General features: G+C 46.6%; 2 protein-coding genes and 2 long non-coding RNA genes across 6 annotated transcripts in view; 1 reads left to right on the top strand and 3 right to left on the bottom strand.

Moving 5' to 3' along the window:
* The window catches only part of LOC116420349, a 5,330-nt gene extending 627 nt beyond the window's left edge, over nt 1-4,703 (bottom strand). Inside the window, exon 1 of the long non-coding RNA XR_004230649.1 lies at nt 4,641-4,703. This is a non-coding gene — a long non-coding RNA (uncharacterized LOC116420349). The remainder of the gene's footprint in view (nt 1-4,640) is intronic.
* GCNA (germ cell nuclear acidic peptidase) overlaps nt 1-5,304 on the top strand; it is a 20,498-nt gene extending 15,194 nt beyond the window's left edge. For 2 of the 3 annotated variants that reach the window (XM_023507073.2, XM_031945018.1), the window contains 7 exons: nt 134-278; nt 412-453; nt 1,026-1,123; nt 1,951-2,089; nt 2,264-2,405; nt 4,281-4,485; nt 4,681-5,304. In XM_023507073.2, coding sequence (XP_023362841.1) covers nt 134-278; nt 412-453; nt 1,026-1,123; nt 1,951-2,089; nt 2,264-2,405; nt 4,281-4,485; nt 4,681-4,957 — 1,048 coding nt within the window. In that variant the 3' untranslated portion in view covers nt 4,958-5,304. The remainder of the gene's footprint in view (nt 1-133; nt 279-411; nt 454-1,025; nt 1,124-1,950; nt 2,090-2,263; nt 2,406-4,280; nt 4,486-4,680) is intronic. The other variant, XM_031945019.1, reaches the window with a different exon arrangement.
* Nucleotides 5,192-14,554, bottom strand: CXCR3 (C-X-C motif chemokine receptor 3). Its single transcript, XM_031945020.1, has 3 exons — nt 14,065-14,554; nt 7,043-7,138; nt 5,192-6,831 (listed from the first exon to the last, which is right to left on the bottom strand). The coding sequence occupies exons 1-3, from the start codon at nt 14,119-14,121 to the stop codon at nt 5,746-5,748; spliced, it is 1,239 nt and encodes a 412-aa protein (XP_031800880.1). The 5' UTR covers nt 14,122-14,554; the 3' UTR covers nt 5,192-5,745.
* Nucleotides 14,555-14,733: 179 nt separating this feature from the next.
* LOC116420173 lies at nt 14,734-26,502 on the bottom strand. The gene is made up of 3 exons (XR_004230449.1): nt 26,192-26,502; nt 16,135-16,425; nt 14,734-14,873 (listed from the first exon to the last, which is right to left on the bottom strand). It is a non-coding gene; the product is annotated as an uncharacterized LOC116420173 (long non-coding RNA).
* Between the last annotated feature and the right edge of the window lie 525 nt (nt 26,503-27,027).

Below are 27,027 nucleotides of genomic sequence, written 5' to 3' on the forward strand. Positions count from 1 at the left end.
TAGAATTTTACTTTTCCAAATTTGTTATTATGTTGTACAAGAAAAGTCAGACCGAAAGGGGGGAAATACAAAAGCAAACAAAGGTGAAAAGACTGCTTTGATCCACATTTAGTCTCCCTAGTTCTCTCTCTAGACGTGGATGGTATTTTCCATCTCAAGTCTATTGGACCTCATTCTTGAGAAGAGCCAAGTCCATCACAGTGGGTCATCACACAATGCTGCTGTTACTACATACAAGGGTCTCTTGGTTCTACTCCCTTCACTTAGCATCAGTTCATGTAAGTCTCTCGAGGCCTTCCTAAAATCGGCCTGCTTGTGTCATTTCTTACAGAACAGTAATATTCCATTACATTCATAGACCACCACTTATTCAACCATTTTCCAACTGATGGGCATCCACTCTGTTTCCAGGTCCTTGCCACTAAGGAAAGGGGCTGCTACAGTTTTGCAAAAGTGGGTCCTTTTTCCTTTTTTATGATCTCTTAGGGATAGACTCACTGCTAGATCAAAGGGTATGCACAGTTTGATAGCTTTTGGGGCATAGTAAGGAGTAGATATTTTAATGGGGGAAAAGCAAAACATCAAAAGAAGTTGAAAAATAAGGGTGGTTGTTACAATGGGGAAGGGAGTGTCAGGAAGGGATACCGGAGAGGAACGAAGTAGTGAACATTGGCCTGGGACGAATTGACTGAGCAAAAGACAGGGCCGTGGGCAGGAGGGATCTTCAGAGGGGGAAGACCTCTGGTCAGTGGTGGGGAAAGAAATCTGAAGAGTTAGACCCACTGAGTTCAGAAGCCTTTCTCTGCCACTTAACTCCCCGTGTGACTGGGCAAGTTCACTGCTTTAAATGGGCTTGGAGGGCTGATTTTAGAGTCAGAAAGCTCAGTTTGAATTTTGCCTCAAACACTTAATAGTTTGGGCAACTCATTTAATTGCTCAGTGCCTCGGTTTCCTCAGCTCTAAAATGAAGGGCTTGGACTTGATGGTCTCTGAGGCCCCTTCCAGCTCTAAATCTGTGATCTCAGATCTTAAAATGGAAGAGACCAGAACCCAGCTCCTCTGCTTTGACATCATGGTGGCTGTTTGAAGTGCCTAGTGCTACGTGGGACGTCTGGCATATCAGGTTGGAAAGTTTTGACTACATTGTCTGAGATTGTCCTTGTTTTTGGTTGTCTGACTTCAGTTTCCCAAGTGGGTACTGATTGCATACGTATGCTACTGGCTCTTTCATCAGGCTGTGAGAGCAGGGACCCTGCTTTTGCTTTTTGGTGTAGCCCCAGCATTTACCATGATGCTTGGTGACAGACTGGGCGTCACTTCACTTGGGTGCATTGATCGGTTCTTTCTAAGGATATTTGAAAGGAAATCCAGGTTTGAGTTGGCACACTGTAATCATTTATGTTTTTATAAAGAATTTTAATGTGGGTACATCCCAGAAGGGTGTTCAAAAAGCTAAGAACTCTACTAAGACTTTGGTAACACCCAGTTAATACAGATCACCCAGGCAAATGGTCTGGCTATACTTGTACTGACTTCTCTTTTCAAATATTAGACCAATCCTTTTGGTTTTGTTTTTTCAAATTTTACTTAATTTTCTTTCACTAAAAATCAGCTCTCTCTCTCTTTTCCATCTCTGCCTAGTCTTTCCCCCTTTCCACAAGGGGGAAGAAAAAACAAAACCCACGTACTCAACATACCTAGTCGAACAAAATTCCTACATTGGCCACATCATCAAAAGAAATATTTCGTTCTGCCTTTGATCCGTTTGGATTATTATCTAAGTGTTTCTTCTGAGCTGTCAGGGGTGTGAAAGCAAGGGAGGAGCCAAGGGCCGCTTTCAGATGTGCATGACTGGGACAGTGGTGCTTCCTTAACTGAAAAGGGGAGGGATTGAAGGCTTTTGGTCACTTTGGTCAACTCTGTGGGCTGATGTGAGCTCTGTCTCTACAGGATGTGCCGTGTAGCCGGTTGCTTCTTGGCCGACCTGTCGAATCCGACATGCGAATATGTGAGATACTTTCAGTGGAAAAAGACGGAGCTGACTTGGAAGCTCTATCACTTCTTTAACGATACAATATTTAACAAACAGGTAGAGTGGGTCGGTTGGCAAAAGACCTCATGGGAGGTCCAGAACGGGGCGGGTGCGTACAGACGGATTAGACACTGGGCACAGCCCCACCCAGGTGGCTGGCGAGCTTTCTGCTGTTAGGACAGGGTGGCCCATCAAGCTTCTGACTCCTTTTCCTGTCTTCTTGGCCCTTAGTTACCAGAAAAAATGACCATCAACTGGAATAACAAGATGCGGACCACAGCAGGCTACTGCCATTTTGCTGGCAAAAAGGGGGGTTCCCAGGCAGGACGTAGCGTCCAGATCGAGCTGTCTGAAAAAGTCTGCGACTCTGCAGGTAAGAGAGCGAAACGTGCAGCGCGTGCACTGAAAACTTTCCCCAAGGTGATGCCAATTCCTCAGGTCCCACCTGCCCACTTCAGCTGGGCATGTCGGCTTGAGATCGGAACCATTTCGACACCGCCCACTCTTTCCTTTCTTAATGTCCAGTTAGTAACTAAGGCCTGTCGTTACCACCTTGGCCTGGGCCCTCATTCTCTCCCATCCTGCTGCCGTAACCTAGCACTCATTGTTTAGTAGTTTCAGTCATGTACATCCAAGCTTCACCCTTAGTGATCCCCTTTGAGGGTTTCTTGGCAAATATGCTGCCAACTCCAGCCTTATCACCTCGCCCACCGATGAACCCCGGGGGGTGGGGGGACGGGACTGCCTGCCTCGAGGCTCTCCCCACTCAGCTGCCCTTCCTGAAACACGGGTCTTTGCCACCCTCAGGATCACATGTAAAAGCTGCTGTTTGCCATTCATAGTCTTTCAAGGGCCTTTGGTAACTTTGTAGAGTTACCAAAAGTTTTTGAATGATGGGGGCCACAAGCTAGCTCACTGGGGGGGGGGGGGCGAGGAGGAAGAAGTGTTTAGAATTAAGTGAGAAGAAAGGAAGTAGAGGCCCCTGTTCAGAATTGTGGTTTTAAGGAGAAGGGAAGTTAGGATACGCTAGTGGTCAGGTCAAGTTAGGGAGAGAATGGGAGGACAATGAGGCTCCCCTGTTCAAGAAGATGGGCTGAGCTGGGAATGGGAAAGATGGCCAAAGTCTTGGGGGATTAACAGGAAGACTCTAGTGTGGAGCTGGTTCACCAAGGGGAGTCAAGATAGAGTCAAGAGGGGGCAGAGCAGAGCCTATACAAGAGTGATAACCTGGGTGAAAACGAGAAGTGGCAGAGAGGCCTATGAACAGGTTTAAGCAAAGGAAAAGAGAAAGGAAGGGCAGAGATGGGGGGAGCTCCTGGGAAATTAGTTTGAAAAGAGTCTCAGTCTGGGGTGCCCCTCAGCTGGGGACGAGACTGGAAGATATATATTGAACTCACTGAGTTTAGGGCTGGTTAAAGGGTCAGATTAGAGCCTGAGGCCTACAAGATCATCACTCTCCCGAGTGAGGGCTGAGGTGGGAAGGGGGAAGGAAGGAATATTCTGACTCTACCATGGCTGGTGAATTAGAGGAAAACGTAGCCAGTGCTGGCAAGGGGGTCTCCTGTAAGGTCAGCTGAAGGGAAAGCAGGATAAGCCAGTTATAAATCAGCAGCAGAGAGAGGTCAGAAGTAGTGGGACAGGGTTGGAAGAGGCGGCTCAGAGTGAGCGATCCAGGAGTCAGTTGAAGCCCTCCCTCGACTACTGACCTTGTAGCATCGTGATGCTGCATCTTTGGAGACCCCCACAAGTGCCCTCACGTGGGGAAGAGGAGATGTTAAAGCCCAGTCAGGAGGCAGCGGTCCCTTCCCTGACCAGGAAAAGTCCCTCGGGAAGAAGGCCGACAGAGGCTGGGCCCCACTGCCACTGGAGAAGGCCTCGGGATGGGGTCACAGAACATCCAGAAGCAAAGGCCTAGTCTGAGCTAGGGCCTTGCCGTCCCCTGCCTGACGGAGCCAGCTCCCAGGGCTCCTTCCTCTGAGCCCTTTTTGTCTCTGGGGCCACCCGTTACTGTCAGCTCCTCTTCGTGTGATCCTACGGTGCTGGCCCAGTCCTGGAAAATGAGTTCCTTGACCGTTGAAATTGCTTGATTTTGCCTTTGTATCCTCGGAAAGGAAAATAATATGGCTCCTGTGTCTGTAGGAGAAAGGGCCTGTCTGCTGGGGGGAGAAAGTTTGGGGCTATCGGGAGTTCTGGGCCGCAAGGGGAACGGTTCAGGTGCTCATGAGCTCTCTCCCTCTCTCTTTTCCAGACCGGCTCCGGGACACCCTGATTCATGAATTGTGCCATGGGGCTACTTGGCTGTTCCACGGCATCAGAGACTGTCACGGTCCCTTTTGGAGGGTCTATGCCCAAAGATCTGCGTTGGTGCACCCTGAATTGCCCGTGGTGAAACGCTGTCATACTTATGAGATTCACTATAAGTTTATCTATGAATGTTCTTGCTGTGAAGCCAGGTAAGGCAGTCCCTCCGCCCTCCCCTTCTCGCCTTTTGCCCACAGGCGTTTCCCTTAGACCTCTGGGTATCCGAGACTAAACCCAGTTTCTCGGTTTTCTCCTCCCTCCCTCCCCCCACGGGTCCCCCTCCTGTGGCAAACAGCGCAGCGCTCACCTTCGTTCCCGCGATCTGAGTCCGTGTTTTTCCACTTTAGGATTGGCCGCCATTCTAAGTCGGTGAATACCAGCCGCGCGATGTGTTCTCTGTGCCACGGGCACCTACGCCTGCTCCCACCCAATCAGAACATGAACATTAACTTATCTAAAGTCACGCAGGCCATTCCCATCGATTCCCGTGTGAGAAGACGTCCACCTCCTAAGAAGGCCAAGGTTGAGTCGCCCTCAAAAGGGCCCACAAAGAAGAAGGGGGGCCGAGAAGGTGGGGGATCCGGCAGCCAGGGCTCTGGCCGTGCTTCAGGCAGTGCTGTTTAGATAGGATACTTTATTAGATAAGTTTTAAGTTATGTGTTGAAATGTTTGGAATCAATTTTTCTGCTGCTTTTAGAATCCCGTGCCTTTAAGCAGTGATTTCCCATCACTGCCCAAGGAACACCACTGTGAAGTCTAGCTTCACTCCCTCTGAGGGAGGAGCTGGATAGGGGGGGAGGGGGGAGGGGGGAACCCAAAACAGAGAGGCCGCTGTGAGGGGCATCTTGGGGACCAGTGTTTTAAGGTGAAATTTTACTCCGTTGTTACTGTATTGAATTTTCTTTCTTACAAAGAAGTTAAATACCAAGTATTTGATTTTATTGTGAAGAATAAAAGTTTTTACGGCCTCACCCAAGTCTCTTGTTTGGCTGGCGGCAGCCGGCACTCCGCTCTTGTGGGATCCCTCCCTCCCTCTCCCTGCCCCGTCGCCCTGGGGGGGGGGCCGCTTCTTACTTGCTCTGCCTCCGGTAGGGGGCCCGGCTCCGGCTCTCCAGTCCCGCGCCTCGTCCTCCCTCCTTCGCCTGCCACAGCCTCGGCACATTCTGGCGTTGGCGACCACAGACCTGGGCCAGCTCTAGCCTTGCCCACACGGTGCCCTTCGGCAGGCTGGGCGAGGGGGAAACAAAGCAGCAGGGTGGTTTGTGTTCCTAATCCGAGGAAACACTAGATTTCAGTTAGAGGTTAGCGCACGGCAAGCCGTCCCTTTTTTTTTTTTTCCTCAAATTCACTAGCCCCGAGTCAAAAAGGCCCACTGGGGCTGGCGTCCGTGCGGGCCGGGGCCCGCGTCGCCCTCACAGCCCGGAATACGAAGCTTCCGTGGTCTCGGACCAGGAGGAGTCTCGCCGGGAAGACGACGGGGTCGGGCGCAGGATGGCCTTCTGGCCCGGGCAGCCCAGCCTCCCTAGCAGGGCCCGCATCTGGCCTCGGAACTTGACCCCCACAAAGGCATAGAGCAGGGGGTTGAGGCAGCAGTGCACAAAGCCCAGGACCGAGGTGACGGATCTGGCCACGTCCAGCCGGCTCTCCCACTCGCAGTCCCGGCTCACCGCCTTCAGGTCGATGAGCAGGTCCACCAGTGTGGCCAGGTGGTAGGGGGTCCAGCAGACGGCAAAGGCCACCACCACGGTCACCACCACCCTCATGGCTCGAAGTCGCCGCTGCCCCCGGGAGCCCAGCAGCACGAGCAAGATGCGGGCGTAACAGTAGGCCATGGTGAGCAGGGGGAAGAGGAAGCCGGCCAGGAGCTGCAGGACTTGCAGGGCCGTGCGGCCGGTCTGGGGGAAGGTGGGGAAGCAGCGGGTGGCGTTGAGGCGCGGTTCGTGCTGGGCGGACAGGAAGAGCAGGTCCGGGAAGGCCAGCAGCAGGCAGAGTCCCCAGACGGCGACGCACGTGAGGGTCACGCGGGGCCCGGGGCCCCGCCGGTAGAGGTGGGTGGCGTGCACGATGTTCAGGTAGCGGTCGAAGCTGATGCAGGCCAGTAAGAAGGCTCCGGCGTAGAAATTGATCTTGAAGAGGGCCCCCGCCACCTTGCAAACGCCCGACCCGAAGACCCACTCCCAGGCGGCCTCCACGGCCCAGAGGGGGAGGGTCAGCACTAGCAGCATGTCAGCCAGCGCCAGATGGAGCAGGAAGGTGTCGGTGCCGCTCGGGGCCCGGTGCTGCCGCAGGAGGACGGCGGCCACGGCGCCGTTGCCCAAGAGCCCGAAGAAGAACAGGAGGCCGTAGAGGGTGGGCAAGAAGGCCAGGTCGAAGGTCAGGCTGAAGTTGTGGCTGCAGGGTGGAGAGCAGCAGGGAGCGGACTCGTTTTCCAAGTAGTCGTAGGGAAAGCTGCTGTTTTCCAGGAAGCCGAGGTCCAGCAAGACCAAGTGGTCACTGACCTGTGGAGACAGTGGAAGGGCTGGGACCCAAGAGTTCGGCAGCCCTGCCCCGGGAGCTTCCCGTCTCGCCTCACGGCCCCCAGAAGCCCCTCTCTCCCCTTTGGCATCTCCTTCCAGCTCCCTGCCAGGAAACGGCGGGTCCCGGGAGGTCGTTGGACACGTCACCCCCCCTCCCCCCTTTCTTCCCCTCCCGGGGGGCTCCGACCCTTACCTGGGACATGGTGGCAGGCCCGGAGCTCAGCGGCCCCAAAGCTGCTCCGGGAGCTGACGGCGGCGGGCGGGCTGCTCCCTGTCTACCACCTGCGGGCTGAAATCCAGACTGAGCAGCTTCAGAGGAAGTGAAAGGTGCACAGAGACGCGGCTCTGACACCCCCACCCCCGCCCCACCCGGCCCCCAGCACACTTTCCTACACAAAACCTCAAGAAAAGTCCGGCTCTCCCAGGTGACAAAACGAGAGGAAGTCGATCCTGGGGAGGAAGTCGATCCTGGGGAGAGCAGTAGGAAGGGGCGCGGCCGGGGGGTCGGGGTGGCGCTCTGGACCTCCTGGGCCGGCCCGCGTGGCCCGCCTGGGGCTTAGTGGGCACTGAGCAGGGGCAGCGCCTCCCAGAGCTCGCACCGGGCCGCCTTGGGCTTCTTTTTCATGTCCTCTCCTTTCTTATGGGATACATGTGAAGAGATTAGGATTCTAGGTCTCCAGGGGATCTAGAACCCCATCCAGTGCTTGTTTTAAGGCAGTTGGGGCAGAGGGGAAGTGGCAGCCTAAGGTGGCCAAAGCCGTTTTGAACCCCTGCGGGGGGGCTTCCAGGCTATGGGTGGCACATAGCATAAGGCTGGGGGGTGGGGGGGGGACGGACGGTGGCACTCTGGCACAGTGTTCTTCCCCTCCACTACTCAATGACCAGCTCAGATGGTTCATGCTCTTCCTCCCCCCCCCCCCCCCCCCCCCGGCCCCAGAGAACAGTCAGAACACGGCCCAGGGTCTCGATCTTTCCGAAGCCGTTCCCCAAACACAGATCCCCCGACCCCCGGGCCCCCAGGCCCCAGAGTCCAGAACAACTCGCGTCTGCCAGGCAGTCCCGGACAGCTCCCAGCAGGCCTCCTTTGAGTTCATTTTTTTTTTTTTTATTTCAAAGCAAAATACAGAATGCTGGGAATTCTTCAAGCCAAGTGTGGGTCACTAAGCACAAGGAAGGTGGAAAAGGCTCCCCGGGATCCAGAGGACGTGGGCAGAACCCCTGTGCCCCTGGAGCCCACCCCCTGCCCTCCCATCCCATCTCCCTCCTGCTGCCTTCACCTGACTGTCCTGCAGTGGGGAGGTGCTGGGGAACCATTTGGGGGAAGCGGGAGGGTCAGCGAGCACTTCTGGGGAAGCCCTGGCCCCTGTCTTTTCGGGATTGTGGGAGCGGCCAGAATGCAGCCAGGGCCGGTGCCGGGAAGTCCCAGCAGACAGGGGCATGATGGGGCAGCCTGGCGCAGCAAGAGAAAAGTGGGGCTCGGGAGTCAGGGTTTCCTGGCTGTCTCCACTTAGCCATTTGGTCTCAGTTTCCCTCATCTGGAAATGGGTGAGCGCCTCACGGGGTTGTCGTGGGGCCACAGGGAGAACGGCCGGCTTGGGAAGGCCAGAGCGCCCACCCTGATGGGTTCCAGTAAGTGGCCGGAAGGACCCTCAGAGCTCCACTAGTCTATGTTCCTCTTTCAACAGAGGAAACGGGGGGGGGGGGGGGGGGGGCGCAAGTCCCTGAGGCCCAGGATTCCACCTCTGGGGCTGGGGCTCCCGCTGGCATTCTCTCCAGTAGAGCACGTGGCCGCCCGGGCCCTGCCCGACCCAGCGGGTGCCGAGCAGGAAGGAGGCTCCAGGGTGCTGGGCAGGGGCCAGGAAAAGGCTTTGCAGGCTGCCCCTCCCCCAGCTGAAGAGAAAAAGCCAGCCCGGTAGGGAGGAAGTTAGTCAGAAGGAAGCCGCTCCAGGCCCCACCTGCGGCCAAGGTGTGAAGTCTCCCCCGCGCACCTGTATCCTCTCCCCTGCGAGGCCTCCTCCAGGCAGGAAGGCTGGGGCCCGATCCAGCCTCCTGTTGTTTTCACACCTTGGCCTTGTGGGTTTTTTTGGGAGGGGCATAAGAGGCCTCAGGAGCTACTGTCCCAAATCTGGCTTCTGCAGAGAGAACAAGTCAGAGGACACAGGGGCGGCTCCTCGCCGGGGGATGGGGGGCCTCTGGCTTTGGAGGATCTGTTGGGGGGGGCACAGGGGAGCTTGCCCCAGGAGGCCAAGGCTTGGGTCAGGGGGGGAAGGGAGGGGTTAGGAACACACAAGATTGAAGCCCCAAAGCCATAAAGAGGAAGCCCTGCCCTTGGACTGGAGAGGCAGCTTCTGGATAATTGGGGCCTGGTGAAGTGCTGCCAGTCTGAAAAAAATGGGGAGACACCGAGGGGCCCTGAACGTTGGCCCAGGGGCTCTTGGGAAGGTCCCTCTTCCCAAATCAGGGGGACTGCAGTAAAAAACAAAAAAAACCAAGTACAACCCAACTACAAGGTTTGGTAAAGGTTGATCTCAGCCTCCCCAGGCACTGCATTTCTCTCCCCCTCCCTGTCCTCGCAAAGGCAGGTGGGAATCAAGCCTGGAAGACCCGCCCTCGTCTGCCAGGGTTCGAGGACTGCCCTCTGCCCGACCTTGGCAAAGAGCCCGGGAGAAAGGTTGGCTTTGGCCACGTGGGTCTGGGCCTTAGCTGCTTTGGGACAGTCATTGGCTCCAAGAGTGGAGGGGCTCGGTGATCGGCCAAAAAAACGGCAGAGACGGGGTGGGGGGGGTGGGAGAAGGGATGACAGAGATGGAGGGGGGAGGGAAAAGAGAGACCGGGAAGGGCAGAGGCAGCTCCTTTCAGAGGGACAGCTAGCTAAACGCTGCCAGGTGGCAAGATGGAGGTTGCGAAGAGAAGGCAAGGGAGGGGTGGATACACAGGGAGAAGAGCGGAGCTGGACAGAAATCGTGGGGTTGGGGGACATGGGAACAAAGGCCCCGCGCGGCCGGAGAATCCGAGGCAGGACAGATCAGAGGGATTTTCATATTCGGAGAGAGGAGAGTTAGGACTGGCCACGACCCCGAGCCGGCCAGATCGGCCCCTCGTCTCAAAGTGTTCAGCAAGGGATTCCAGAGGCCCTCGGGGCGCCCGGGATCAGGGAAACCAAGGCAGGGCCTGGAGCTCTGGGGAGCGGAAATTCCAGGAAGGACCGTAACTTTTTAATTCTGACAGGTTGGGGGGCGGGGAGGGGGGGCGTCATAAATTCTGATAAATTGGGAGGGAAGAAGCTTGGAGCCAGGAAGGCCGAGCCCAAAGATAGAGGGTCCATCTAAGCATTTGAGATGAGCCAGCTGCAGTTTTATGACTCTTTGGAATGCCAGAGTGGCCAGGGTTCTACAGCTCCAATTATTTCAGTTCTAATGGCCAGGAAGGGGGGGGGGTTGTCACCAGGGAAACTGAGGCAGAACAAACCAGGGAAACTGAGGCAGAACAAACCAGGGAAACAGGCATTACAGTTCAGGGAAACTGAGGCACAACAAACCAGGGAAACTGAGGCGTTACAATCCAGGGAAACTGAGGCATTACAATCCAGGGAAACTGAGGCATTTTGGTTCAGAGAAACTGAGGCAGAACAAACCAGGGAAACTGAGGCGTTACAATCCAGGGAAACTGAGGCAGAACAAACCAGGGAAACTGAGGCAGAACAAACCAGGGAAACCTAGGCATTTCGGTTCAGCGAAACTGAGGCATTACAATCCAGGGAAACTGAGGCATTACAGTTCAGGGAAATTGAGGCAGAACAAACCAGGGAAACTGAGGCATTTCGGTTCAGCGAAACTGAGGCATTACAATCCAGGGAAACTGAGGCATTACAGTTCAGGGAAACTGAGGCAGAACAAACCAGGGAAACTGAGGCATTTCGGTTCAGAGAAACTGAGGCATTACAATCCAGGGAAACTGAGGCATTTTGGTTCAGAGAAACGGAGGCAGAACAAACCAGGGAAACTGAGGCATTTCGGTTCAGAGAAACTGAGGCATTACAATCCAGGGAAACTGAGGCATTTTGGTTCAGAGAAACTGAGGCAGAACAAACCAAGGAAACTGAGGCATTTCGGTTCAGAGAATCTGAGGCATTACAATCCAGGGAAACTGAGGCATTTCAGTTCAGAGAAACTGAGGCATTACAATCCAGGGAAACAGGCATTTTGGTTCAGAGAAACTGAGGCATTACAGTTCAGGAAAACTAAGGCAGAACAAACCAGGGAAACTGAGGCAAAACAAACCAGGGAAACTGAGGCAGAACAAACCAGGGAAACGAGTCACAATACCCAGACACAGGCACGGGTCAGAGTCCTAGAACAGACCAGTTCTCCAAATCTTTGAGCAAGTTGGGATCTGACGGAGTCTCCATGTCAATATCAGGTCTCACATAGTGCTTCCACATTGGCTGGAAGCCACCAGTGAGGACAAGGGCAGCAGCTCGGTGCCCGCTGCCTGCTTTGGGACTGCTGGGCACTTAGGAAGCCTAAACTGACCCCCCCCCCCCACACACCCAACATTTGCCTCACATCCCATGGTCTGCCCCTTTAGGATAAAGCACAATAAATTGTGTCCTTTCCCCCTCTCTCTTCAGAAAAAAACAATTGATGACTTTGAACATTTGAAAAACCTCAACAAAAATCACATCCCGACCCAATTTCTGTCACCGAACCTCTGAAAGCCGGCCCCCAGCTGTGTGTGTAAACCCCCTTTGATTGGCTGCTGGTGTAACTGACTATGAAACCAAAGACCGTTTCCCTCAAACATTCGACGTTCTCGACGGCAAGGGCGGCTCCCGGCCCGGCTCCATCAGGTTCCAGTGTGGGGACCACGTTTAACAAAACAAGCAAAACCCGGGTCAGACATAGACAATGACAACCCCTGTGCTTTTGAGTTTAAGACCAGGCCCTAGACCATATGCATCTTCCCTCGATTGATTTTCTTTCCCAATGGCCATAGTGCGTATTTGTAGAACTTGACACACACAAGTAACCCCCCAACATTTCCACAGCTCTGGAGCTTCCGTCCATTTTCTCAATGGTGGAGAAGGGGAAAAGCTGATCACAATAAGAAAAGTCCCTTCTTCCCATCCTTATTTTTAAATTTTAATTTTTAAAGCATGAAGGAGAGCTATGTCTCGTCAGGTTCCTTTTAAATCTACTTCAGTGATTGAATAATTTCACTTTTTGGGTTATTAATATGACTTAAGCTGTTTTGACCTTGCTAAAGTTTGGACCGTTCCCTGCTGCCCCTTCTTTGAGGGTCATTTCATCGTGAGCTCCTGGAGAGCAGGGCCTGGATTCGAGCTCGTTTTATCCCCGCCGCTGGGCTGAGCGACCAGCACGTCTGCTCCGCCATTTTTCGGCTGTACTTCCCTCTTTGTGACCCCGTTTGAAACTGCCTTTCGGCAGAGATGAGGGAGTGTTTTGTCACTGGCTTGGCCAGTGCCTAGCACGTGGTAGGTGCTTGATTGCTAAATCCACAGGACAGAAGCTCCTCCATGTCTCCGTGCAGGCTCTGCACGTGTTGGCCCTAAAGTTGAACCTAAACCTGGAGATGTCCTTAAAGGTCAAAACGTCTCGAGTAATTGATCTTCAGGAACCTAGCTACAATTCACTGAAAAGAAATAGCTTACGAGAGCATCACTGAGGGGGGGCTGGCTACCCCCAACTGGGGGAGTTCGGGCCAGAGCTTTCTCCCATCATCCCTTCATCCTGATTATCGACTGACTGGTCAATCACTTTGGCATATATTGCCAGAGCCATAATGCATGGATCAGCAGTGATACCGTTTAGGATCAAAGACAAACTCAGCCAGGTCCTGAGGGCCCTCTCCCCAACCTCATTGCTAGTCTTACTTCCTTATTTTAGATTATTCCCTTTCCCAGACCTGATGTTGCCAAATTGGCCCCCTAGCTTCTCCCGGGCTTCCAGGCCAAGAACAGACCCTCCTTTAGGATCCTGGTGTCTTTCTTCAAAGGCCCAGCTGGGGGGTGACTTGTTCCATGAAGCCTTCCCTTGTCTCCCATTTTTAAATGTTCTCTCCCTCCTCCAATGGCTCTGTAGCCTTCCTTCTCTCTGTATGTCTGGATCTCCCCCTCTTTTCCTCCAAACCCAGGACAGAGGCTCCTAGACAAGCCCTGTTTGATACTCCCCTTCCAACGCTGGGCACCTAGCGTGATATTTTGCACACGGTATGTATTCCAACGATCTTAACTTCTTTCTTGCTGGTGACCCACCTACCTCCCCGTCTAGCTAGCCAGCCCCCAATGACACCGTTTCTGGCACATCTGGCCTACTTCTGTATCAGACTCAAAAAGGGGAGGTAGCAAATCGCCTTAAGCTCCAAACGCCCATTCTCTAGATCGGATTCTATGTCTTGATTTTGTTAAACATTTCCCAGTGACGCCGGAACCTGGTTTGGGCAACAGGCTGGCACTTTGCCTCTTCTGCTTTAGTCTTCTCTTACCCACCGGACACTTCTCCATCACCCCCTGGGCGACCCCACGCTTTCTTTCAAATCTGCACCAGACGCAGCAGCAAAGGAATACTGATGTGAAAAACATGGCCTTTTGTTTCTCGATGCCATTCAAAGTACCATCAATTCTGAGCTCAGACAAGGCAGCGATAAAAATTGGAACCGTTCAAAGAGATTAATTAGGGAAACTACACTATGCTTAAAAAGGTCACAGCCAATGAACTAGCAATACTCAATATGTACTAAAGGATATTATTGCATCTGGGGCCTCGAAGGAAAATCACACTGAATCCAGAGAGAAAAAGAAAGCAAAACTTTAACCTTTCAGGCCTAGACATATCTAACAAAGAGATTAAGAAAGAAGTTAAAGACCCAAAGATACTTTTTAAAGATGGAAATGGATATTTGTCAGTTCCTGAAAGGCAATTAAAAATAGTACACAAAAGCAATCACATGCTAGCGCTTAAAAACTCTTAAACAACAACAAAAAAAACCAAATCATTTTGTCCTGTCCACAAATGGAAGGTCTTAGTCTTAAGATGAGTTGACACTGAACACTTTTCAGACCATGTAGAGAGCTCCGGTTCGGTGAAGTAAGAAGCCCGTGGGCCTAGAACAAAGATTTGGAGAGTTTTAAGGGCTCTCCCTACATGGTCATTCAGCTATTTCATTTACACATAAAATAATCCCCCTGGAACATACCTGGTAAGTGGTCGTCTGGCCCCTGCTTAGAGACATCCTAAGGAGGGGGAAGTTCATTCGAGTCGTTGACCTCGGTCCCGGTATTCAGGCCAAAGTGGCCTCTTCCCAATTTCTGCCCGATCTTCCTGTGCAAAACAGAATAACTCTAACCTTCCTTTGCAGGATTTCGTGGATGCATCTTGCGAGTCTTCCTCTCTCCGGGGGGATTGGGAGCGCTGGTGGAGAAGATCTATGGAGCTCCGACCTACGTGGCAGCCAAGCAAAAGACCAATAGAAAGAGGTCTACTGTGTAAAACTTTGTGGCGGCCCTTTTTGTAGTGACCAGAAACAGGAAGCTGAGTGGTCGCCCATCAGTTGGAGAATGGTTGAATAAATGATGGTATATGGATGTGATGGAATAGTCTCATTCTATAACAAATGACTGACAGGAAGATTTCGGAGAAGCCTGGAGAGACTTATATGAACTGATGCCGGGTGAAATGAGCAGAACCGGGAGATCATTGTACACGGCCACAAGATTATACAATGATCAATTCTGATGGACGTGGCTCTTTTCAAACAGGGAGGTGATTCAATGCAGTTCCAATGACCTTGTGTTGGAGAGAGCCATCAGCATCCAGAGAGAGGATTATGGGAACTGAGTGTGGATCACAACATAACATTCTCACTCTTTTTCTTGTTGTTCGCTTGCATTTTACTTTCTTTCTCATTATTTTCCTTTTTGATCTGATTTTTCTTGTGCAGCCAGATAGTTGTGGAAACATGGAGAGAAGAACTGCGTGTTTAATATATATTGGATTACTCGCCATCTAGGGGAGGGGTGGGGGGAGGGAGGGAAAAAATTAAACACAGGTTTTCAAAGGGTGAATGTTGAAAATTATCCATGCATTTGTTTTGAAAATAAAAAGTGATAATAAAAAAAAAGAAAGAGGCCTATTGCCCAACTCATCTTTCCAGGTGAAATAGCCCCCGTTCTTTCAACAAGTCTTTCTATGCCATGGATTCTAGGGCCCTCTGGACATGGCGGGGGGGGGGGGTGTCCCAGAAGTAAACAACTCAGGTGAGGTCTGAGGAGACTGGAAGCCAGTGGGACTCATGCCTCCCTATTCCCAGACTGGATTCCCTTTGGGAGCTACTGGCTCACATTGCATTTACCACTTTCCAGAATCACTAGGACTTTTTCATCTCTGTCTCCTCTACATTGTCCTTGTGAGGTTGATTTTCTTTACACACATGCCAGGGAGTAGCAATATGGCTCCAGAGAGCTTATCCTGTGAAGCTCCAGGATTCAGAGATTATGGTACAGATCCTCATAGAAAAGGTAAAGCAGGGATCTCTACTCTTAAGGGGACTCAAGGGGAGCAGGGCTTCTGTCAGAAAAAAAGCATCCAAGTTTTTGATGTCCTCTGGAGAGCAGACGCACATAAGCGACACCCAGTGGTGGCTGACCGTATTCCTTCCTGGTGTTATGGGGAAAATGTCAGCGTATGGCTTCCCTACCCAGGATTCTTTTTGCTCATTTATTGACATTTTTTGAGCAAGTTATTTAGGGAGCTGCTCAACCTGGCACAAATAAATGAAGTCTACTGCAGTTTGGCAGCTGGACTACCTCAATCCTATCTTGCTAAACAGTCTGGGGATACTGAGGCTTGAGAAGATGGCTTAGTGGGAGCAGCACACAGACGCTGTGCACATGTCTCTAACATCACCAAGAATGGGGTCATGGGTTTCAGTCCAAATGTATCCGGAACCTGTTATCTTAAATGTTTTAGGGGATCAAGAAGCTCAAGAGAGCCCCAAGCTGCAGGTCACCCAACCAAGAGAGCAACCGAAAGAGGCCAACTGCCTATCTCTAAGCTCTAGCCTTATTCCAAAAGGGCAAGCAGAGGTATGATTCCCAAGTTCATTCACAAAATCTTGCTGTCTCTGGAAAACACGACAGAATAGCAGTGGAGAGCTATTACATACTAAGTATTTGTTCAGGAAGGACTAGTACGTCCGCCATGAGGGTCATCAAGCCCCTTTTAGAGCTGCCCATTCACTTCTGGTGCCCACCTGCTACCCACTCACCTGTAGCTCCAAGGAGTTGTTGCGTGAACAGCAGCTACACCCCAGTAAAATTGTCTCTGCAAATGGGCGGAACCAGGTGAGAGTAATTGAAGGCATCAGACCCATCACCATGTTGGGGGGGAGTGTACTCCCAAACACGTGAAGACTTCCCTAATGGAAGGGGGAGGTGAGAGTCATCCCAATGGCCATGAAGACCGCTGAAGAAGGCGCTGTGGAGAACTCGGAACTTGATCATATAAGACATCAAGGCCATCCACTGCATTCTAGGCCATCCACTGGACCTTCAGGACTCTGGAAGAGAGAGTGAAGCTGATGACTTGGTGCAACCTTGTCTCCCTTAAATCCAACTTGTGCACAAGTCAAGATATTACCCCATGATGTCATTGGTCCTCTTCAAAATGAAGGATGGACAACAGCGGGAAAAAACTACTTAGAAAATAGGATAAGGACTGGCTAATAATGGTCTTGCGAGTGGTCTGGCTGTCAAAGGTGGTTGTCCGGGTACCTTCCCCGTGGCTAGCTGGATGTCTGGCAGACTGACTACATTTTGGGGGCTTGTCCAACTGTTATTTTTATATATCAGACAAGTAGGTTGAATGACTTTTTGGGGACAGACTGACTTTGTGAGCTCTCCAGTTTTTTGTTTTTTTTTGTCATAACTTCTGCTATCTGATTATACTTTTGCACTTACTTGTTAAGTTGACTTTTTGTACCTTTTACCCCTTTTGTACATTTATCCCGACTGAATTTCATCTTTTTCAAATCAGTTCAGTGCTTCAATCTGTCAAAATCTTTTTAGATTCTGACTGTTATCCAATCTATTAACTCTTTTAGCTTTGTATCACCCAATTCTGCAAAGAGCTGAGGTGAGAGAGTCTCTTCTTAAATTTCCTGTGCAAAGTCTTGCTTGCTGCTGCAAGTTTGTAAAGATAAAAATGACCTCCCCATTGAGATGCAGATTAAAAAAAGATTCCTTCAGATCTGTCATTAGAATTTCTTTTCTGAGTCTGTCAATCTGGACTGTTGGGCATATATACTCCTGTTTATTAGAAGGTTTCTTACAATGTTTTACCTCAATAAAATTAGTAGCCTGAGTGCTTTTGATCTTATGGATCTTTCTTCCACACAAGTTGATTCAAAGTCCTTATACTTTTACAAGTCTGTCTTGAAAGGGGTTTGTGCAAGAAATGACTTCTCTCTTTCAAAAACCTTTTTGTGACTGGGGGGAATAATTCATCAGAGCATTAATTCAGAGCATAAACGTGCACTTCCAGTCAAAAGACCACAGGTCTGTCTATCCCTAGCTTGAGGAACAAGATGGCCAAGGAGACAGCACTACCCAGAATCCTCTTTGCTCACTCTATCCCACAAAACCAACAGATATTGATTCAACTCCACCTTTGAAAGAAAGGACAACTAAGTGGTGGGGGTGGGAAGACTGTGTGATTATGCTAGACCAGAAAAGGGGATTGAAACCCGTAGGGTCAGTCTTGTCCCCCCAAAGAGTACTCAGAATGGGAACATAAGCTACTGAACCCTATATCCCCTACTGTGAAGAGGTTGAGACAGCTTTGTAGTCCAACTTCTTGGGTGTACTTACATGCAAAGGAAGAGGACCCAGTAAAGGGGAATTTAATGAAAGGCTGAAATAGCAAAGATTTTGAGAAAGGACCTCAATAAAAGACCAGAGCATACACAGATAAATTAACAGAAAGGATTTAAAAACCAAACTACTTTTTAAAACATAAAATTCAATGAATGAATTAATTAGCTAATATACCAAATAAATATAATCAAGATTTAATTATTTATTAATCAAAATTTTTATTAAATTAAATATTAAATTTATTAAAACAAATTAATAAATATAAAACCCAATTACTACATAAATTAAATAATAAATTAAAAATTAAAAAAAGATTTTTAAAAAGGATTAACCCCCCCCCCCAAAAAAAAACCTGATTAGTAATTCATCAAAGAGAATAGAATACCAAATTCTCTCAGAAATATTACATGGCAAAAGAAAATGAAAAATTCCTGAAGAAATAAGAGAAGACTATTCTCAAAGATTCTCAAATCAGCCCTGAACAACACTGAGAAACTCCAGAATTGGGACAGAATAGAAATGAAATCTGTAAAAGAGGAAATTAGGAACGAATAAAGACCAGAACTTAGGGGCGGCTAGGTGGCGCAGTGCATAGAGCCCCAGCCCTGAAGTGAGGAGGACCCCAGTTCAAAGGTGATTTCAGACACTTAACAATTCCCGGCTGTGTGACCTGGGCAAGTCATTTAACCTCAATTGCCTCAGCAGCAACAACCACCAGCACTTTAAAAAAAGACCAGAACTTATAGAGTAGTCAATGAAGAATTTTAAAAACTCAAATGAGTAGATTAGAAAAAGATTGACTCCACAGGGGAGAGTTGCTTTAAAGAAGTGAAAGTCATAAAAAGATTTTGCAACACCAAAATCCTCAATTAGAGGAAGTTTGGTACAATGTAAGAAAATGGGCGACAGCATTGAAAACCAACATTGAGTTGCTGCCATCTGAAGAGGAGACAGGCCATCAAGCCGTTGTGTACCTATTCCAGCAAACTCTTAAGGAAAGTCTCAGGGTGAGAACCCTGAAAGCAATAGGGAGCAGCAGCAGCAGGCAACAACCACTGGCAATGCTCAGAGCAGGATAACCAAGGCTTCCAAGGGCCTCTAACACCCTGTCCTGAGATGTCAGAGGTCCCTAAAGATCTAGTGCTCTGAATCTCAAAAATCCAGGGGAGGCCCAAGAACTCAGACCTGCCATCCAAAAGTTTGGCAGAGACTAGCAAAAAGCTTCACTTCAGGAACTAGAACTGGAGAGATGATTAAATCAAATAAAACATTTTCTCACGTGTGTGTGTGTGTGTAAAAATTTTTTTTGGAACAGACTGTATTACCATCTAGGAAAAATAATGCAAGAGATAAAAAAATGAAAATCTAGGCATAAATTTGATTTTCAACTTGAGAAAATGAGATTGGCTTATGAGCTGAAGGAGGTAATTGCACCCAATAATTAACTTGAGGTGCAGGTCCTGTTGTAAGGACACAAAACTTAGCAATGTGAAACTTAGCTCTGTGGAAGGTACCATGGGGTGAGGGAGGTGGGAGGGAGGGAAAGGGAAAATCTACTACATTTAATAGTGCACAAAACTCCTATAATCTTTATATTATCATTAACTGAGAATGACATTTGTTCATTTGAAAATACTGTCATTTATGATTTCTTTATAATGATGTAATACAAAATTTGAAAATTAAATCCCTCTGTACAGTGGATTTTCGAGTGGTACGATTTATAAACCTTTTTTTCCATGAAAGGCAAATATGGACAGTCCACACCTATCAGTAAGTATCAAAAACCAGTTCATGTTGGTTAGTATTCTTTGGATCAAGTTTCTGCTTCTACCTAGAAATGGGATTAAATGGTTTAAAAAACAACCCGATGAATAGTGATTTGACAATGCTTAAAGATTGCTAGGAATATACTGATGGCATTAGGGCAGTGCACCTGTTAATTTTAAAAAGTAGGAGAAAAGGTAAAATCTAAAAAATAATTAATTAAAAAAATTTAAAAATATAATAGCTCTCTCAGGGGTTTGTGGATGAATTTAAAAGGAAAACAAGAAAGATTAAGAACATACAACATATACAGTTGTAGATGAGGGGGAAAAAGACAGATAAGGGATCAAAGTTGACTACATTAAGAGCATTGGTGATGAATACGTTCTAGTAACACAATCCACTGCTTTTTTTTTTTTTGGTAAAAAGAGGAACCAAAGAACAAAGAGAAGAAAAAGGACAAGAGACCGAATGAGAGATGAACCTCTACATAATGTAGAAGAAAATAGCAGATTAGATTAAAAAATAGAATCCAACAAGGGAAAAAAAAAACAGAATCCCAAAATATCTTGTTGATATGAAAGAATTGAAATATGATGCACATAGTTAAAAATAAGGATTGGAGCAGAATTTATTATGCTTAGGTAAATTGAAAAAAAGAAAAAAAAAGACCAAGTGGTAGCAATCGCAGTCTCAGACAAAGCAAAAGTGAAAATAAACATGATTAAAAGATATAAACAGAAAAATTATATTTTTGCTGTAAAATACCATAGACAATGAATCAATACACACTGAATGCATATTATGCAGTAAATGGTGTAGCATCTAACCACTCGAAGGAAAAACTAAATGAGCTGCAAACAGAAATAGACGGTAAAACTATAGTATTGGAGATCCTCTTTCAGAACTTAACAAATGTAACAATAATTGAAGGAAGGAAAGAAAGGAGAGGGGGAAGGCAGGGGGGAGAAAAAAGGGAGGGGGTGAGGAAGGAAGGAAGGAAGTAGTTTAGGACCTGAATAGAATTTTAGATGAGTTAAATATGATAAGCTTTGACAATTGTTGAATGAAAACATATTTCTCAGCTATGCGTGGCACCTTTACAAAAAGTGATTACATATTAGGGTATAAAATCCTCCCAAATGCAATAAAAGCAGAACCGTTGAATGTCCTTTACTGACCACAATGCAATAAAAATTATCTGCACAGTAAATAACTTAAATTCTAACAACTCATGGACCAAAGGACAAGTCAGAGAAAAATATATAACCTCAAGCAAGAAAAGGACCACAGTTGTTAAACAACACAAACAGTTCTCATAAGAATTGCAAATGAACAGCCATATGAAAAAATGCTCCAAATCCCTAATAATAAGAGGTTCAAATCAAACTAAAACAACCCTAAGGATTTACATCATACCCAGCAAATTGGCAAAGATTACAAAAGATGGACTAGCTATCTCTGGAGGAATTGTGAGAAGAGAAGAGAGGTGCACTAATGCATTGTTTTTTTGTTTTTTTTGCACTAATGCATTGTTAATGGAGCTATGAATCAGTCCAACCATTTTGGAAAGCAATCTTCATAATTTGGAATTATGTCAAGTGACAAAATGTCCATATCCTTTGATTCAGAGATTCCAATATTAGGCATATACCCCCCCAAGGAGGCCCTTGAAAAGAAGTAAGTTCCCATGTACAACAAAATATTTATAGTAGTTCTTTTTGTGATAAAGAATTAGGGGGAAAAAAGATGCCTTTCAATTGGAGAATAGCTAAACAAATTGTATCCATTAATATAATGGAATATTATCGTACTATGGAAAACGACAAATGTGATGAATTCAAAGAAGAATGGAAAGATTTAAAGTAATGCGGAGGGAAATTAGTAGAGCTAAGAAACAATATATACAATGACTAAAACAATATAAACGCCAAGAACAACCTACAATCCAAAACCAATCCAAAAATGAACATTGCAAAATTGTAAAGGGCAAATCAGGTTTAAAGAAGAGATAGGAGAAAATCCTCTACTACTCCTGAGTAAAGGTGGAAGATCTGTGAGTGTGGTATATTATATAAAGTTTCAGACTTTTGAATGTATTGATCACTTTGATGATTTTTTCCCTTTTCTTTAAAAATTTATATTCTTTGTAATATGTGATGGCTTTCTGGAAGAGAGTAAGAATGGATAGTGTAGAGAATTTTCATGCTTCAGTAAAACTTATTTTATTTTAAATTTATTTTAAAAATTTAAACAAAAAAGGGAAATCATGAGAAATCATGCCTATATGTTTTGGATACCATCAACATGATCCTTAAGGGAACATTTGTATCTCAAAGCATTTTCATCAGTAAAAGACAGGAAGAATGGGTCTGTAATTTGGGCATGCAAGTAAAAAACAATTCCTAAAAAACCAACTTATTAAATAACTGTCATAAGAAAACTTTAGTATAGTTGCCATTTTGCTTAAGGAATTAATTAATTAATTAATCAAGTAATTAACTGGCTAATGATACAAAAATTTCTGGTTTAGCTTTATTGACTCAATTTCCTGATGATTTGAAATCCCAGAAAAATCCTTTAGGATTTGCTATTAGTTCTTTGGTAGGTAAATGTTTACTTTATACTTTGACTCCTGTAAAAATTCCAATGATCTTCATCCTGCCTTGTTCTAGATAAGATTACTGAAAATGCTACTTATGGTCCACTGGCTTATTTTTATCGTGGGACTCTGCTGAATATATAATAAACCGATTATGAAAATGTCCCTGAGGGGTGATAAACACGATTGGCAGCCGGACCTCTCAACGAATCCCTGAATATTTATATACAAAAACAATACAATATCAAAACAGAAGTTCTAAAAAGCAAAGAAAAAATTAATAAAGTTTAGTGAAAAAATCCCCCCAAACTAATAAAACCAGAAGCATTATCTGAAGAAAAACTAAAATAGTTTGAACAAATTAGCAAATTTTTTCAAACAGAAGAAAACCTCATGACTAAATGATGAATATCAAGCAAATCAACACTAAGCACCTGCTATGTGCCAGACACTGCACAAAACATGAAAAAAATTCACAGACATCATTTTGCTCAATTCTATGTCAATCAAATTGACAGCTAACATAAACTGGATGAGTATTCACAAAATATAAAATGCCCACGTTAACAGAATTAGAAATAGCAAATTTAAATAATCGAATCTACCAAAAATAAACTGAACAAGCCATAAATGACCTCCCAAAGGAATGAATGTTATGATCAGATGGATTTATTTATAAATGCATTTTATCGGATTTTCAAAAATCAGTTTATTCCAAAGTTATGTAATGTAATAGTCTAATATTGTTAATGAAGAACAACACAAACACTTAAATTAAATATTAGCAAAGAGGCCATAGCAACATCAAAAAGTTTATAGCCCAGGGGTCCTCAAACTTTTTAAATAGGGGGCCAGTTCACTGTCCCTCAGACTGTTGGAGGGCCGGACTATAGGAAAAACAAAAACTTTGTTTTGTAGGCCTTTAAATAAAGAAACTTCCTAGCCCTGGGGGAGGGGGACAAACGTCCTCAGCTGCCGCATCTGGCCCACGGGCCGTAGTTTGAGGACCCCTGGAACTTTATACACTATGATCAGGTTGAATTTGTATTAGGAATATAGGGATAGCGTAATATATGGGAAAGCACAAACATAATATACCCTATTAACAAGAAAAACGATGATGACATCCAGAGACAGAGCGGATTTTGACAAAATTCAATGCCCAAATCATTAAAATAAATGGATCTTTCCTTAATATAGTAAGTAATACATATCCTAAAACAAAGAGCCAAGCATTAGGTGTAATGAGGATAAACTGGAGACTTTTTCAATTAAATTAGGCATAAAGGAAGCTAGAACAATAAGACAAGAAAAAGAAATTGAGGCAATAAGCACAGGCAAAGAAGAAACAAAATGATGCCTTTTTGTAGATGATATGGGTTTACTGAGAGAATCACGGAGAGTCAGCTAAAAATTAATTGAAATAACAGCTTCAACAAAGTTGCAGAATATAAAATAAATGCACATAAACTCTCAGTGTTTGTGAATGTTGCCAACAAAATTCAGTAGGATGGAAAAAAACCCAAAATATTTATTAAGTGCTTTCTATGTGGGGGGTATACTAAGTATTTTACAAATATTCTCTCCTTTGATTCTTAAAACAGCCTTGTGAAATAGGTGCTGATCACTATCCCCTTTTTATAGTTGAGGAAATTGAGGCAGACAGAGGTTAAGCGACTTGATTAGGTTACTCAGCTTGTAAGAGCATGAATACCTGCCTTCTTTATTTTTATCACTGCACCCCCTCTATCTTTCTCTTCTTCCTTTCCCCTCCTACTTCCCAGATTAATCAGATGATTAATATGGATTTCTATAGTCAATCAACTGTGTGTTTGGATGTGACTTCTTGTGCGGTTCGAGCATTGTCCACCATTCCCCTCATTTTCCCATGACTGTAAAAGCTAACTTGCCTTCTCCTTCCTCTCCTTTCCCTCCGTGCATTGATCTTCCTCACATCTTTGTATTTTTGAAGACCACCCCAACATAGTCAGGTCATACCCATGCCTTCTATGTAGCTTCTTTCTGCATAATAATGTTTCAGGAGTTACGTGTATTATCTTCCCATGTAGGAATATAAATAGTTTAACCTCATTCGGTCCCTTATAGTTCCTCTTTCATGTTGATCTTCTTTAGGCTTCTCTTGAGTCTTGTGTTCGAATGCCCAATTTTCTATTCAGCTCTGGTCTTTTCAGCAGGAATGCTCAAAAGTCCTATAATTTTGTTAAATAGCTACTTCCCCTCTGAAAGATTATATACTCACTTTTCTGGATAGGGTACGGTTTGTCATAATCCTACTTTTTTTTTTTTTTTTTTTTTTTTTTTTTTTACCATACCAAACCAATTACCAAAGGATTTCTTTAGAGAACTAGAAAATAAATGCAACTCAGATGAAAAGATGAAGAATCTCAAGGAAAATGGTGAAACAGTGGGAAAGAAGGGGTCTCAATAGCACCAGATCTCAAATTCTATCGTACAACCATTGTAATTATCAAAACGATCTCTTAATGGTTAAAAAAGAGAGGTTGCCCACTGGCGCAGATTAGGTACTCAGCATACAGAAGGGAATTTAGTGTCCTACTGTCTCATGAAGTTAAGGAATCCAACTACTGGGGTAAAAACTACTGAGAAAACCTGGGAAGTAGTCTGGCAGAAGGTAGCATTAGACCAACATTTACTCCATATGTTCAAAAGAGCTCCAAATGGACATATGACAATTAAAATGTCACCTCATAAACAAATTAGAGGAGCAAGGAAGAAATTATCTTTCAATCATATGGCATGGTCAAACAAAGGGCAGAGAAGATAACAAAAGATAAAAGGGTAATTTTGATCATATAAAATCACATAGAAAAATAAAGCCCAAGCAATTAAAATGAGAAGGTACCCAACCAATTACTAGGGGAAAAAAACCTTTGTACTAGTTTCTTTGATAAAGGTTTGTCTCTACAATATACAAAGAATTGATTCAGTTTGTTTCTTTCCCTAGGCTCCAAGTTTCCAGTTCTCTGTGTATCTAGAGCTGTAGTTCCTGATGTTTCCAAGAATCTAGGTATTCAAGTACAGTGATTTAGTCTCCCCTCCTCCCAGGTGCCAATTTCTAAATCTCCAATTCTCACGATCTCTAAGGCTTTCCTGATCTTAATTCTTGGGATTTACTCTCTGGAAGTTTTCCTTCACTGAGTCTCCTGAGTGTTCAAATTCATTGATCCCTAAGTCTCTCTGTCTAAATGAAGGGATTTTGGTTTCTAGATATCCAAGGCCTGAGATCTAGCCCTTCATCTTTAGGTCAAATGCTCTCAGGCTCTTTCTATTACTACACAATTAGGACCCTTAGGTGTCCGTGTCTAGCTCCTAGGTTCCGATGCCTAGTTCATCGTTCTCTAGACCTTGAGATGCTCAGATGTCAAAATGTGCAGCTGGAGATGAGATTTGGAGCTTTTAAGACCTATGCCTCTACCTGTAGTGAATCCAGATCTAGATGTAGTGACTCCAAATCTATAGGCTTTAAACCTGGATACAGACACGTAGATCCATGTCTCATTCCCCGTTCCACTAGTTGTGGACCCATTTTGCTGTGGTTCTGTTAGCAAGGAGGGGGGGAAGGAGAGAAAGGATTACCCCAATGCCTTTCAATGGTTTGTCTTCTGACATGGTTATGTTTTTTTTAAAACATTAAGAGATAAATAGCTGGTCTTTGAAAAGCAATCTCCTGTCTCTTCTCTGGCTCAATCTGTAGCCAGGGCTCTTCCTTTCCTCCCTGTTCTAACTTTCTCTGTCTGCTGCCTCAGTTTTTTGCTGGAACTGTTGCATTTCCTGGTCTAATTGCTGTAACCTGGCCTTTGCTTTATCTCCTAATTCTCCTTGAAGGCCTACTTCCTCCATCTTTTGTCCCATCAATTTAACCACATCACCGTCCTCTCTGGTTGAGTTGTACTTAAAGGGTGTGGGGGCCTTGGTCACCTGGAGGCGCATATCCTGGTAAGGCTTCTAATGAAGGATAAATACTTTTTGGTGTTGGGCAGCATGAAGAGATCATTTTGGTTCTTATTCATGGACCCATAGAGAGAGAAAATGATGCTCACCTTATTTCCTCATCATAATCTTGACAGCCAAGGCAAAGGGAGGGAGGGAGAGAGAGTTGCCCCCGGTGGATTTGCTAGTTTGGTCTACGGAGAGAAGGTCGTCTTCCATCTTTAATATTCCTTTTGTCTTTCCAAATAATCGTCTCAACTTCTTGCCAAGATATTGCCAGCCAAAGGTATTTGCCACAACCTTGTTACCAGGTTTTATACATTGTGGGAGGAAAGAAAGAGGAAGGGGAGAGAGAGAGAGAGACAGAGATGGAAACAGAGAGAGAGAGAGACAGATACAGAGACAGAGATGGGGAAAAGAGAAAAAGACAGAGACAGAGGTCCCCCTACAGAGAGAGACCCCCTACAGAGAGAGACCCCCTACAGAGAGAGACCCCCTACAGAGAGAGACCCCCCACAGAGAGAGACCCCCCCCACAGAGACCCCCTACAGAGAAAGAGCCCCCAGAGAGAGACCTCCCAGAGAGACCCCCTCACAGTGAGACCCCACTCACAGAGACTTCCCACAGAGACCCCCACAGAGACCCCCCCAGAGAGACTCCTCACAGTGGCCCCCAGAGAGACCCCCTACAGAGAGAAACCCCCCACAGAGACCCCCTACAGAAAAAGAGCCCCCCAGAGAGACCCCCTCACAGTGAGACCCCACTCACAGAGACTTCCCACAGAGACCCCCACAGAGACCCCCCCAGAGAGACCCCTCACAGTGAGACCCCTCCCAGAGAGACCCCCTACAGAGAGACCCCCTACAGAGAGAGACCCCCCACAGAGACCTCCACGGTGGGTGCAAGCAAGGGTACATGGAAGCTGCTCTCTACCTCTCCTCCTGGT

The sequence above is a fragment of the Sarcophilus harrisii genome, chromosome X, assembly GCF_902635505.1.
Source record: "Sarcophilus harrisii chromosome X, mSarHar1.11, whole genome shotgun sequence".
Lineage (NCBI taxonomy): Eukaryota > Metazoa > Chordata > Mammalia > Dasyuromorphia > Dasyuridae > Sarcophilus > Sarcophilus harrisii.

Coding starts and splice junctions, on each gene's coding strand:
- CXCR3 (XM_031945020.1), bottom strand. CDS start 14,121: ATGAACTTCCCCCTCCTTAGGATGTCTCTAAGCAGGGGCCAGACGACC. Junction 7,139..14,064: donor GCCAGACGACCACTTACCAG/GTATGTTCCAGG, acceptor TCTGGATTTCAG/CCCGCAGGTGGTAGACAGGG. Junction 6,832..7,042: donor GGCCTGCCACCATGTCCCAG/GTAAGGGTCGGA, acceptor CTGTCTCCACAG/GTCAGTGACCACTTGGTCTT.